The 13,796-nt window shown below is 43.6% G+C and overlaps 1 protein-coding gene across 1 annotated transcript in view; it reads left to right on the forward strand.

Annotated features, from left to right (window-relative positions):
* Window positions 1–13,796, forward strand: part of CALY (calcyon neuron specific vesicular protein) — a 102,840-nt gene that overhangs the window by 70,317 nt on the left and 18,727 nt on the right. Inside the window, exon 3 of the mRNA XM_077454855.1 lies at window positions 13,015–13,134. Coding sequence (XP_077310981.1) covers window positions 13,015–13,134 — 120 coding nt within the window. The remainder of the gene's footprint in view (window positions 1–13,014; window positions 13,135–13,796) is intronic.

Below are 13,796 nucleotides of genomic sequence, written 5' to 3' on the forward strand. Positions count from 1 at the left end.
GACCACAGCTATTGGCTACTGGCCCGTTTATAGTCCCGACGTACGTGTTTGATGTCATCTTGTTAAGAGCGATGGGATTTTCCGACAACTTTGTCCGACCATGTGTATGCAAGACAAGTTTGGCACAAAATCTGTCGGAAAAAATACGATGGATCTTGTTGTCGGAATGTCCGACCGAAGGCATTACACTAAGATATGCTGCTCATAGCATGCAATACAATTGATAAATGGATATGATAAAAGTACATGATAAGATAAATCAATTGAAATATATAATAAGACCTGGTATCTCTTGGCATACAGTTGCACTCACCGCGTTTCTTATTGGGAAACACATTTTTGCACCCCCCTCTTTTTAGAGGGCATTACTATTACCAACTTCTATTCTCTCCTCTAGTATATTGCATCATTACACTCCTGATGAATGGCTGTAATGCCAAGAAACGTGTTGAGTGCCACTGTATGCCAAGTGATCCCGGGTCTTATTATACATTTCAATTGATTTATCTTATCATGTACTTTTATCATATGCATTTATCAATTGTAATGCTATGAGCAGCATATCTTAGTGTAAGTCTTGTGACTACCTATTTATTTGATACCATGTCTTTCTCAAGATTTATTATGAATTTTAGATTGTAACAATAAATCATGTATTGTAATTTGATTTATGTATTGATCTTGTAATTATCTGACATGGCGGCCCTCAAGTCCCAATTACCTCTTTTTCTATAAACTAATACAGGGGTGGAGGTCCGCCATGTGTATTCAAGTGTGTGTGCCAGGTCACATCCTATTCACGGTCTTCTTTTCTCTTGTTGTCAGAACTTTGCTCACTTGTCTTACAGGAAAAATGTTATCACTCTCCCCGTGCTGAATTCTTCAGCAACATTTGGAGACTGAGAAAAGAGAGCAAAAGCAGGGGTAGAACTGTGATCTTATGAGTACTTGGGCATTAATTCTGGATGGACTGATGTAGCACCCTCTTAGATAGGTTGCTAGGAAAGCTAGGTATATTTAAGTTTTTTGGCTCCACTGTAATCAGTAAAGCAGCTTGTGATTGCTTTGGGCTGTTCTTAGCTCCACTGGTTGCAGGTTTGATTGTTTCCCCTTGCCTTCTGGAGGATTACAGAATGTAGTGGGCTGAAAAGGCAAATCAGCAACCCGAATATTTATGTTATCTCAGCCAATCCCTGGGGGAGGGATTTTGATCTTGAATTTGGAGCTACACTATTCTTATCCAGGAGGAGAAGTTCCCAGTCTGAAGGGCTGCTGGCCTTCTAGGCAGTCCAGCTGAAATTCTACTCATGCTCGTCGAGGTCCCTGCTATACTAAAGCTGGGGGGCCTGTTTGCTGAGAATCTCTGAAGCTAAGCAAGTGATTTTACTGAGGATCTGGTCTAGAGAGTTCACTAAGTAAATGTCTGCCTAATATTGGAAGGAGGCATCCAAGAATCCAGAAACATTTTGAGTAAAGACCTGATTGCAGGATCCTGTATGACTGTTGTTGCTGCTATACCTTGTGTGTCAGTACTAGTGCTTGCCTGACCTGGGATATCGCTGACATTGTCTCAGTGCAGACCAATTTCTGTGCCATTACTAAAGGGGACTGTCCTAAGACGTTGCCCCAAAGTGAAGACTGTCTTCTGCTGTTCAGAGTTAATGGAGTATCCCACACTTCCCTATGCCCTATTCAAGTTTCTTCAGCAATACAGAAAAAGGCAAAACCTAGACTGTTTATTGAGCCAGAAAGAGTGAATGTTGCTGTGTGCCTGGCTGCCGCTGCACTAATTTGGGAGAGGAACCTGTGGAAAATCAGCGACCCTTGCAGGGTCGATCGCTACACTACCTTTGAAGTATATAGATATAGAAGAAAACAATATACAGTATATAGCCCTGGAAAAGAATGAGGATGTTAACACCTGTATTAGTGATGACCACTATACAAATGTAGCACCCCCTGCTAGTGCTAGGATTTTTGTTGTGTTAGTGAAGGTCAATTTTAGGCTGGCAGCCAAGCCTTTGTGATTTTTTTGGGTTGGGTGAGTGACTCAGGTCGGCTGGATGACTCATCAGCAGCTTCTCTGGTGATTCCCCCATTAATACAAAGGGTTGGCAGGGGGCAGGACCCCTCAAATACTCAGGGTCAAGCAAGCTGGGGCAGGAGAGTTTTGGTGGAAGCTGGAGATGGAATGTTTAGCTGTTGTGGCCTAGGAGGAGCTCCTCAGTATGGGGGGGGGGCCCTCTTCAAGACACACAGAGGTGTCCTGGTCAGGAGGCACAGGAGAGAGGAGAGGACAGCAGGGGAACACTGCCAGGCAAGTCTCCAGGAGGAAGGAACAGCCAAGAGGGCTGGTGAGTGACACAAAGTCAGGAAGACTGGGGGTATGCCTGAGAGGACTGGGATGGAGCAGTCTGGGATGGATGCAAAGTCAGTCAGGAGGATTGTGTTGGAACGGGCAGAAGAAAGGGGCAGCTGCAGCCAGGAGGACTGACAGGGCCTTAAGAGGTGGTGCTGGGCATTCTGCTAAGATACAGCTGAGTCTGTGTTGGATCTAGAACCTGTGCTAGCTGGTCCTGGGTGTAACAGTCTGCAAGCAAGTTGTGCTGGAGATAGAAGACGAAAGAAAGTGTACCATGTGCTTTCAGCCATGGTAAACACGACTGGCAACCGTGCCGATGGATTACAAATATGTCCAGTGATCTGCTAATGCTGGACATTGTGACTTTATGCTTCAAACTCCTGCTTCACACAGTAAAGTGTGCCTGGAGATGTCTACTGTGGCCCGGGGTGATTGAAGGGAAGCCAGCGGGTGACTACAGGCAGGACTGTTCTAAGTATGTTTCCTTCAGTGAGACATGGGCCATTATTGTTGCTACTGGCAACCACTGAGAAAGTCAGAAGCCACCTGCTCAAAGTTGCTTGGGCCGAGCAGCATGCCCGAACAAGTTTTGCTAGTATCAATGTGCCTGCAAACTCCAGTACAGCCAACAAGGGGTTACAGCAGAACGCCCAGGAAAGGGCCTTGGGGTGGAGCCATGCCCCAGAGGAGACCCAGCATTTCTTGCTAGCAGAGAGAGAGAGGAACAAGATGGCGGATCATGATCGTGTGTTTCCAGCCATGACCTGGTTGCCTGATCTGCAGTAGCGGATACTGGTGGACACTGGATTTCGGTTGGAACATCGTGGGGATACACCCTCGGGATGATCGAGGGGACTGAGTGACTATGCCTGCTGTGTACTGAATGCTGGATATCGACCACGGTGGCCAGTGCCTGGGTCCGCTGCGATCATTGCTATGAACCGCTCACCCGGCTAGTATCCAGCGTGGACCTACAATCACGACTGTGCAAATTACAGCTACAGAAGTCCTGGAAGACCGGAGCGGGCCTTGGATTATTTAAGCAAGGCAGGGTCGAGTCTGAGCCTGGTGACTCCCCTATGAAAACCAGTAACATGGAAGAGAAATCTGTTGTGGCCTGCAGCCTGGCCAGGGTACTGGTAACTGTAAGTACTGCCCAGCAGGAACCAGACAATGTCCCTGAAATTTTGGCTGCTTTTATCTACTCTGCTGACCCCATCTAGAAGAAGCCAGTGCAGGAGGGGGATGTGCCCTCAGGTGAGCCAGAGGGGGAAAGCAGAGACAGGGCTATAGATTGGGGTTCCCCCAAACTGCAAGCTGATTCAGGCCCCTGGAAGATGAGATAGCAGATTGGTCCCCACACGTCAAGAGGTCCCCCAATGCTTGTGTCCTGCCAGGAAAAGGGAAGCCAAGAGAACTGCCCAGGTTTTCCAGGTTACAGCGGGAAGTTCAGGGCAGAGTTGCTCTGGATTGAGGTCTGGACTACCCTCTATGTCCCTCCTGACATAATGGACATCATTGAGGATTCCCAGAAAGAGTAGGAGGATGACCTGGTGTGGGAGTACATGTACATCCCCAAGCCTCAGTGGGTGCCAGATTGTGAGAAGACCTGGGCCCGCTTTGAGCACATTCAGAAGGAATGGAGGCTGGGGAGAGCAATCCACAAAGATAGAGTGATGATCGTGCGAGCAGGACAGCTTGCTAGGAGACAATATATCTCCATCTGGAAAGCCACTGGTAGGGGCATGACCGGATGGTGGAGTGAGCGGAGGTGTGTGAGGTCCTCTCCAGCTCCTCTCATGGGTATAGTTTACCCTTTTAGGAACGCCGTAACTGGGCTCCCGCAGCCGCCTCGCATCTGCTTTGCACCGGATCATTTGGGTTTCCCCTCAGAGTGTGCCACGAATCGGAGTGGACGGGTGGAGCCGCTGGGTTGTATGGGAGGAGAGTGGTGGCGTGCATGGGCTGGCCGCCCCATTTCAGCATCATGAGAGCGGCATCTGCCATTAGTCTGGTAACCCTGGCAACTCCCTGCGATCTCGTGAGTTCCCGCAAGAGCTGAGGAACGCCGGGGCTCATGTGGACTGCTGCAAACAACGCTCGGCTACCTCCAGAGCAGGTTGTCAGCACTCCAGAGGGGTCAGGCAGCACAAGCAAAGAGAAGGGACTAGGGCCTGTGTATACTCCCTGGAAAGAGAGGACTCAAGCTGCCCTGCAACTCCCCCTTGCTCAATAGTGCTCAGCATTTTATTACAGCCGGCCATGACAAGGAAAAAAGGTGAGGAACAGCTGCACCATGAGAACCCAAGCCCCCAAAACACCCGCTTAGCAAAGTAGAAGGGGAACCAGGCAGCAGCAGCGGCAGCCAAATTGGAGAGGTACGCGCACACCCCTACACAATCACTAGCTAAGAGTAATCATCAGAGCTATCTCTAATGAGTCAACAATTACAAAAAACAGTGGAGAGGACAACCACATTGGAGGAGAGATTAAGCCAGGTGGGGGATAGCCTATACCCAATGAAGCAGGAGTTTAAAACTGTGCAGGAGCAATTGGGCACTGATAAAGTTAAAATGGACAACATGGAAAATAGGCTCCATAGGAACAACGTGAGGGTGGTAGGTCTACTGGAGTGGAGTGAGGGTACTCACCCTATAGAGTTTATGGAAAAATGGCTTAGGGAAATATTTGGGGCAGAGACATTTTCACATCTTTTTGCGATCGCGAAAGCCCATAGAGTGCCTACTAGAGCACCTTCACAAGGAGGATGCCCCAGACCAGTAATAATGAAAATGCTTAATTACAAGGACAAGGTGGCCCTGATGCAGAAAGCTAGAGAAATGGGGGACATTTTTTTACAACGGAGCCAGGATTTCTTTATATCCAGATTACTCGTCGGACTTACAAAAGCGCAGGGCGGAATTTACAGAAATCAATCGCAGCCTGCAGAGCCATAAAAACATATATGCACTACTTTATTCAGCACGCCTATGTATAACAGCCTTATATAACTTATTTTTTTGACACAGAGAGGTAACAAAATGGCTGGAAGACAACAAAAAGGACTTATAGGGGTAAGGATGAGCCGAACACCCCCCGTTCGGTTCGCCCCAGAACCTGCGAACAGACCTAAACTTCATGTGAACTTTAGAACCCTATTAAAGTCTATGGGACTCGAACATTCAAAATCTAAAGTGCTAAAGGCTAATATGCAAGTTACTGTCCTAAAAAGTGTTTGGGGACCTGGGTCCTGCCCCAGGGGACACGGATCAATGCAAAAAAAAGTTTTAAAAACTGACGTTTTTTCGGGAGCAGTGATTTTAATAATGATTAAAGTGAAAAAATAAAAGTGTAATATTCCTTTAAATTTCGTACCTGGGGGGTTTCTATAGTATGCCTGTGAAGGGGTGCATGTTTCCCATGCTTAGAACTGTCCCTGCACAAAGTGTCATTTCTGCAGGAAAAAAAGTCTTTTAAAATCACTCGCGGCTATAATGAATTGTCAGCTCCAGTAATACAGAGAACACTCATTCAAAGTCATTGATAAAAAAAAAAAAAAAAAGCGTGGGGTTCCCCCAAATTCAATTACCAGGCCCTTCAGGTCTGGTATGGATATTAAGGGGAACCCCGCGTCAAATAAAAAAAAAATTGACGTGAGGTTCCCCCTAAATATCCATACCAGACCCTTCAGGTCTGGTATGGATATTAAGGGGAACCCCATGTAAAATAAAAAAAATTACGCGAGGGACCCCCTAAAAATCCATACCAGACCCTTTATCCCGAGCACGCAACCTGGCAGGCCGCAGGAAAAGAGGGGGGGACGAGAGAGCACCCCCCCTCCTGAACCATATCAGGCCACATGCCCTCAACATTGGGAGGATGCTTTGGGGGTCTGGGTTAGAACCATGAAAAAGTTACATAGTTAGTCAGGTTGAAAAAAGACACAAGTCCATCCAGTTCAACCACAGTTCAAAAAAATAAATAAATATATATATATATATATATATATATATATATATAATATCATACCAGCCCATATACCCAATTCTATACCCACAGTTGATCCAGAGGAAGGCAAAAAACCTCAGCAGAGCATGATCCAATTTGCTAAAGCAGGGGAAAAAATTCCTTCCTGATCCCCCAAGAGGCAATTGGATTTTCCCCGGATCAACTTTACCTATAAATGTTAGTACCCAGTTATATTATGTACACTTAGGAAATAATCCAGGCCTTTCTTAAAGCAATCCACTGAGCTGGCCATAACCACCTCTGCAGGGAGTCTATTCCACATTTTCACAGCTCTTACTGTGAAGAAACCTTTCCGTATTTGGAGATGAAATCTTTTTTCCTCTAGTCGCAAAGAGTGCCCCCTTGTCCTCTTTGTTGACTGTAAAGTGAATAACTCGACACCAAGTTCACTATAGTTTCATAGTTTCATAGTTTCATAGTTAGTAAGGTTGAATAAAGACACCAGTCCATCCAGTTCAACCTGAGTGAGTGTCTACAATAGACCCCATCCCTGTACATTGCACACTCACATTGGTCCCTACCCTCAAGGGGCCCACAATCCAAGGTCCCCATTCATATACTAGGGCCAATTTTGGACAGAAGCCAATTAACCTACCTACATGTCTTTGGATTGTGGGAGGAAACCGGAGTACCCGGAGGAAACCCACGCAGGCACAGGGAGAACATGCAAACTCCAGGCAGGTAGTGTCGTGGTTGGGATTTGAACCAGCGACCCTTCTTACTGCTAGGTGAGAGTGCTAACCACTACACAACTGTGCCGCCCTATATGGACCCCTTATATATTTGTACATGCTGATCATATCCCCCTTTAATCTCCTCTTATCAAGAGTGAATAAATTCAGTTCCTCTAATATTTCCTCATAGCTGAGCTCCTCCATGCCTCTTATCAGTTTGGTTGCCCTTCTCTGCACTTTCTCCAGTTCCCCGATATCCTTTTTGAGAACTGGTGCCCAAAACTGAACTGCATATTCCAGATGAGGTCTTACTAATGATTTGAACAGGGGCAAAATGATATCTCTCTCTCTGGAGTACATACCTCTCTTAATAAAGGAAAGGACTTTGCTCGCTTTGAAAACCGCAGCTTGGCATTGCATGCTATTATTGAGCTTATGATCTACCAAAACCCCCAGATCCTTCTCCACTATGGATTCCCCCAGTTGTACTCCCCCTAGCATGTATGATGCATGCATATTCTTAGCCCCCAAGTGCATGACTTTACATTTCTCAACATTAAACTTCATCTGCCACATAGTCGCCCAATTAGACAGAGCATTGAGGTCGGCTTGTAAATTGGAGACATCCTGTAAGGACGTTATTCCACTGCATAGCTTGGTGTCATCTGCAAAGACGAAAATGTTGCTTTTGATCCCAGACCCATAATCAATTATAAAGATATTAAAAAGTAAGGGTCCCAACACTGAACCTTGGGGTACACCACTGATAACCTTAGACCATTCAGAGTAAGAATCATTAACCACTACTCTCTGAATTCTGTCTTTTAGCCGGTTTTCTATCCATTTACAAACTGATATTTCCAAACCTGTAGACTTTACCTTACACATGAGCCATGTGTGTGGAACTGTATCGAGCACTTTTGCAAAATCCAAGTATATCACGTCCACTGCTACCCCTCTGTCCAAGGTTTTACTTACCACCTCATAAAAAGAAATCAGGTTTGTCTGACAACTTCTGTCTTTCATGAATCCATGCTGTCTGTTGCTTAAAATATTTTTTTCCTGCAAGAACTCGTCTATGTGGTCTTTTATTAATCCCTCCAGTATCTTCCCAACTATAAAAGTTAAACTAATAGGTCTATAGTTACTTGGTAAAGACTTTGTTCCCTTTTTAAATATAGGCACCACATTGGCCCTGCGCCAATCCAATGGTACTATTCCTGTCATTATTGAGTTCCTTAAAATTAGATACAATGGCTTTGAAATTACAGAGCTCAATTCTTTTAGGATCCATGGATGGATGCCATCAGGTCCAGGTGCTTTATCCACCTTTATTCTGCCCAAATATTTCTGGACCAAATCACTTTTGAGCCATTGTGGATTTGGGGCTGTGTCACTACCACCCACATTATGGACATGAGCTCCCCCATGCTCCTTTGTATACCCAGAGCTGAAGAAAGTATTTAATAAGTTAGCCTTCTCTTTGTCCCCAGTCACCCACTCCAGATTATTTTGCAAAGGGCCTACATGCTCAGACTTAACCTTTTTACTATTAATGTATTTGAAGAATTTTTTGGGGTTTGTCCTACTATCTTTTGCAATCTGTCTTTCCTTTTGAATTTTTGCATCCCTGATTTCCTTTTTACATATTCTGTTATATTCCTTGTAACATTTAAATGACACTAGCATTCCTTCATTTTTATATTTTTTAAAGGCTCTTTTTTTATAGTTTATAGCTTTTTTAACTTTGGCCGTGAGCCACATCGGTTTTATTTTTAGCCTTTTAAACCATTTCTGTTCTGTGCCCATTGATGCCAATATTCTCTCCCAGTCTAAGTCCTGGAAAGCAGCCCTCATCCTTGGAAAATTTGCTCTCTTGAAATCAAGTGTTTTTATCTTTCCCGTATGTGATTTTTGCTTACAGCTAACATCAAATGAAACCATGTTATGGTCACTGCTACCCAGATGTTCCTTTATCTGAACATTAGTAATACGTTCTGCATGGTTTGAGATTACCAGGTCCAACAGAGCATCATTCCTAGTTGGGGCCTCAATAAACTGGACCATAAAATTGTCCTGTAATAGGTTTATACATTTTTGCCCTTTAACTGTCCCAGCAGTGCCATTACCCCAGTCAATTTCTGGGTAGTTAAAATCCCCCATTATTATCACTGTCCCAGCCCTTGCAGTCCTTTCTATCTGTGCAAGGAGCTGAGTCTCCACCTCCTCATTAACATTGGGTGGTCTATAAAAAACTCCAATGATTAACTTTGAACTACGCACATCTGTATGCAGTTCCACCCATAATGCTTTGGACTCATCACACTCTTCATCCACCAGGTCCTCTTTCTCACTCACTTTGAGATCACTTCTCACATACAGACAGACCCCTCCACCTTTCCTTTTTACTCTGTCTTTCCGAAAGAGTGCATAGCCAGGAAATGAATGTCCCCTAGTGAGCCATGGATCCGGAGCAGGATACAAAGACCATTTAAATTGAGTAGCAACTGAGAGAAAATAAATATACGTTAAGTGCTGGAAAATAAAATTTGTGGATATATGGTAAACTGGCATCTTATATGGGGGGGGGGGGGGGGGGTGGCTGGGATTCGATAGCAGAACATATAAAGTTGCATACAATAATATCTGTTGCTAATGGTAAAAATGTATCCTTTTGTATGTTAGCTTTCTTATAATACTTTTTTGAAAACAATAAAAACTACTAAAATTAAAAATGTGCATGGATCCATACAATATACAGCACTTAGTTCAGGAACCTGCGTAACATGTGCCATAGTCAGGGTCTGCTTACATTGTGATTCTGAGTTTCTATCAGTAATTTTTGTATTGTCTGCATGTCCACATTCATACAGATGGAATCATATCTCCCAAAAGATTATTTGGCATTTTTCTTTAAATTTTATTTTTAATTACAAGAACACAGTTGACAATGGGAGTGGCCACAATATTTGGCCAATACCTTAATGCAAAGATAAAATTAGTCAGTTTAATAGCATTGATTAAAATTAAGTTAGTGATATGGGGTGTTGCAACAATTATCAATTTTAAATTGATTGGTTAATTTAGTGAGGTGATCTTCCTTTTGTTAAGAGATTTTGTCAATAAAGATAATTTATTTTCAGTGGAAAAAAAAAAGGAAAGAGAAAGCCACTGGTAGTATGAAGAGACTGCCTGATCCTAATTTCTATGCCTGAAAGACTGTTGGAGTGTATAGCTCAGGAGTGGAGATTGTTGCAGAAGCAGCTGGGAGATGGCTGCTTGTGTCCTTTGGCTTTTTCCACTTACACTCAAGACTAGGCTGGTCTGCCACTCTGATCTGTGCTAGCTGGATGAACACTTCCCACTGTTGAGCTTTGGGTAAGGCCTAAGTCTTTTATTTTTGACTCTTTCAAGGAGCCTGATAGTCCGGGGACCCACCCATTAGGAACTCCAGGGTTTTAGCATGGTTTTTTGTTCATCCTGATCTGGACGAATTAAAAAATTCAAGAATTCCTGCAGAGGGCTTCCCTTAAGGGGGATTTGCTCCAGCCCACAGTTTTTCTGATATGTTTTAGCTCCAGGGTGATGTAGCCAGGATGTATATAGTGTGATTATATATATCTAGATATATATAGATATATATACACACACACACACACACACACACACACAGTATCTCACAAACGTGGGTACACCCCTCATATTTTTGTAAATATTTTTTTATAACTTTTCATGTGACAACACTGAAGAAATTACACTTTGCTACGATGTAAAGTAGTGAGTGTACAGTTTGTATAACAGTGTATATTTGCTGTCCCCTCAAAATAACTCAACACACAGCCATTAATGTCGAAACCGCTGGCAACAAAAGTGCGTACTTGCCATGTGACATCACCCGGTGACCACGCCCCTTATGCCTATATAAGTCATCGCGGACTGTGTCCACGGCATTACAGTGGGAGAGAGCGTCGTGTCAACATCGGAAGAACAGAAGAACAAGACGCCGGCGACCGTGACGGTGAAGGAGAAAGCCGGGCCACTGCTAGCAAAAGAGCTGCAAAAGAGCAGAAGATATCGGAGGAGCCTGGGAGAAGAACCGTAAAGCGCAGAGAAGTCGGAAGAAGACATCTGAAGTCAGAAGAAGACCCCCGGAGCTGTCTAATAAACTACTTTAAAAACTTGTGTAGTGTGTTTTTTTTATTGACAATTTCCCCCCCAGGTGAATGGGTAGGGGTACAATGTACCCCATACTTTTTCACATAGGGTGGTGGGCCGGGATCTGGGGGCCCCCTTATTAAAGGGGGCTCCCGGATTCCAATAAGCCCCCCACCCACAGACACCAACAACCAACGGCCAGGGTTGTTGGGAAGAGGCCCTTGTCCTCATCAACTTGGGCGCTTGCTCGTCCCAACCCCCTTTCCTGACCAGCAGGGCTGCATGCTCGGATAAAGGTCTGGTATGGATTTTGGGGGGACCCCACACCGTTTTGTCAGCGTAGGGGGTTCCACTTAAAATCCATACCAGACCTAAGGCCCTGGTGTACAGTACCCTGTAGCCGAGAACCAGCACGATAGGATCGTGCTAGAAACATTCTCGCAGGCAGGTGCTGTAGCTGCCTTTGTGTCGTATTTGGTCCGTCGGACCAGCATACAGACCAACGGGCTTCACGATAGAAACTTGGTCTGGCGGACCAAGATTTAAAACATGTTCTATTTCTAGATCCCTCTGACTTTTGGGAAGAAAAAGTCAAGTGGAGCCCACACATGATCGAATTGTCTGACGGATTTGATCGTGTGTGGGCGATCAAATCCGTCCAAGTCTGCCGGAAATTCGGATTGCGTGTACGCGGCATAACAATCTGCAAGCAAGTTGTGCTGAAGGTAGAAGAGGGAAAATAAATGTACACTGAATGTATATAGTTCAAGTCCCTAAAGAGTTCTACTGATCAAATGGGCATTTCATATTAACCCTTACCTATCCAAGTCAATCCCCTAATAAAAAAAAAACAAGGCTGCAAGGACAGCTTCTTGTCTCTGAAGTGAGTGGAAATTTGTGTGCCTGGCTGTGCAGGGTGGGAGATGACCAGTGGCCCCTACGGGGGTAGCGATACACAATGGCAATAAATAGCAAAAGAAGAAAGATCATTTTGTAGAAAAATTGCTTGCCTTCGAAAAATTGTGCTTTTTCATTACTGAGTTTGCATTGCTAATGCAGATATTTTGCTGTGAACCTCTTAGCATAAGAAAACCAACAATAGCTAGAAAATAGGTGTATTTCACATGACAAGTGTAATTGAATCTTCTTTCATTGTCTCGCTGGGGGATTACAATGAAATATTTCATAATATATATTTTTTGCAATTCTTATTTACAACAGAAGCAGGGCTTTCATGGTGCTGCAAATGAACCAAAATGTTTTACATCAGTTAAAATTACAATCTTTTTATTATATTACATGATAAAATCTTACCTAAAAAATAGATGTTTTTGGTCAATGAAGTACAATATAAACAGTACAATTCAGAATCAATATTCTTGAGCTGAGTTGCCTCAGGTACTCTACATGTTTCCCCTGATTTGGCTTTGTCAGGAAGTTTTTAGTACCAGGGATATAACTATATTAGAAAAGATACAAATCACGTTAATATAAAAATAGTATATACAGTACTCTGACATGTACAATTTCTGGGTTGCAAGCTTATTCTCACCACAGCCAAATGGCAGCCTCCCACCTCTAGAACCAAAGTATATGCGAATAACCGCATAAAAAAAGATGGTAAGTGGGTGTTTTATTTTAATAGTTAAAAAGCTAAATTTTGTAAAAGTATCAGGCTCATTCTAGGCCGCCAAGAAATGTCTTGTGTGTGTCTGCTTGTTTTGTCCTCTATACAATTAAAAATACCACGTTATATGCAATCTCTTTTTTACATTTAGTTTTTTTTTGTACTAGTTGATTGTAAAGACTCGGACAGAATATCAGCTGCAACAGAAAAAAAAGAGGAAGATTCATGTGCCAGGGATTAAACGACTAAACATAAACCTGTATGATGAGGTCTCTGAAAAGGTCAAGGTATGGCAGTGAATAGCATTTTTAGGTGTTAAGATTGTGAAGATGTGCTCCTCTTGTTGATGAATCTTTAATACATGAGAACTTAATATTTTTGAGACCAAAACCTAGTAAACTTTTCACAAGCAAAGGCAATTTAAAATACGCATATGATGACAAAATACTTACACAAACATTATATATTTAGTGAAAACGAAATAGCAAATTGATCGGTAGATTAAGATGGATAGGCAGTTAAATTTATTTGTAAATCTCACATTTTTAAAGGTTAAAGTGGAACTAAAGGAATATCTTTCCTCCAACAGCCAACGACCCTTGCTGGTGCTGCCATCTTTTTCTGTGTGCTAGTCTTCAGCCATCATCAACGGCAGGTGCAGGATGATGCCACTCCTGTGCATGTGCATGAGCCACTCATCCCATCACACAGGGATCAGTTTGGTGCTGTAAACTGAGCTGCACGTGCACAGCTCAGATACATGATGTAGAATGCTGCAAGCAGGCAGGTAGGTGCATATTACTGCAGAAGACACATTGTATGTCTTTTCTGTGATAATAGCCTGCCTACTCATAGTCTATTATAAACAAGACTTCAGTTCCACTTTAAATTTACCCCCACCACCTAACCACCTCTCGAGCATCCCTATGAGTCCTTTCATTTGATGGTA

Source organism: Lithobates pipiens, unplaced genomic scaffold (assembly GCF_037356315.1).
Source record: "Lithobates pipiens isolate NorthernLeopardFrog02 unplaced genomic scaffold, aLitPip1_a1.2 Scaffold_25, whole genome shotgun sequence".
Classification (NCBI taxonomy): Eukaryota; Metazoa; Chordata; class Amphibia; order Anura; family Ranidae; genus Lithobates; species Lithobates pipiens.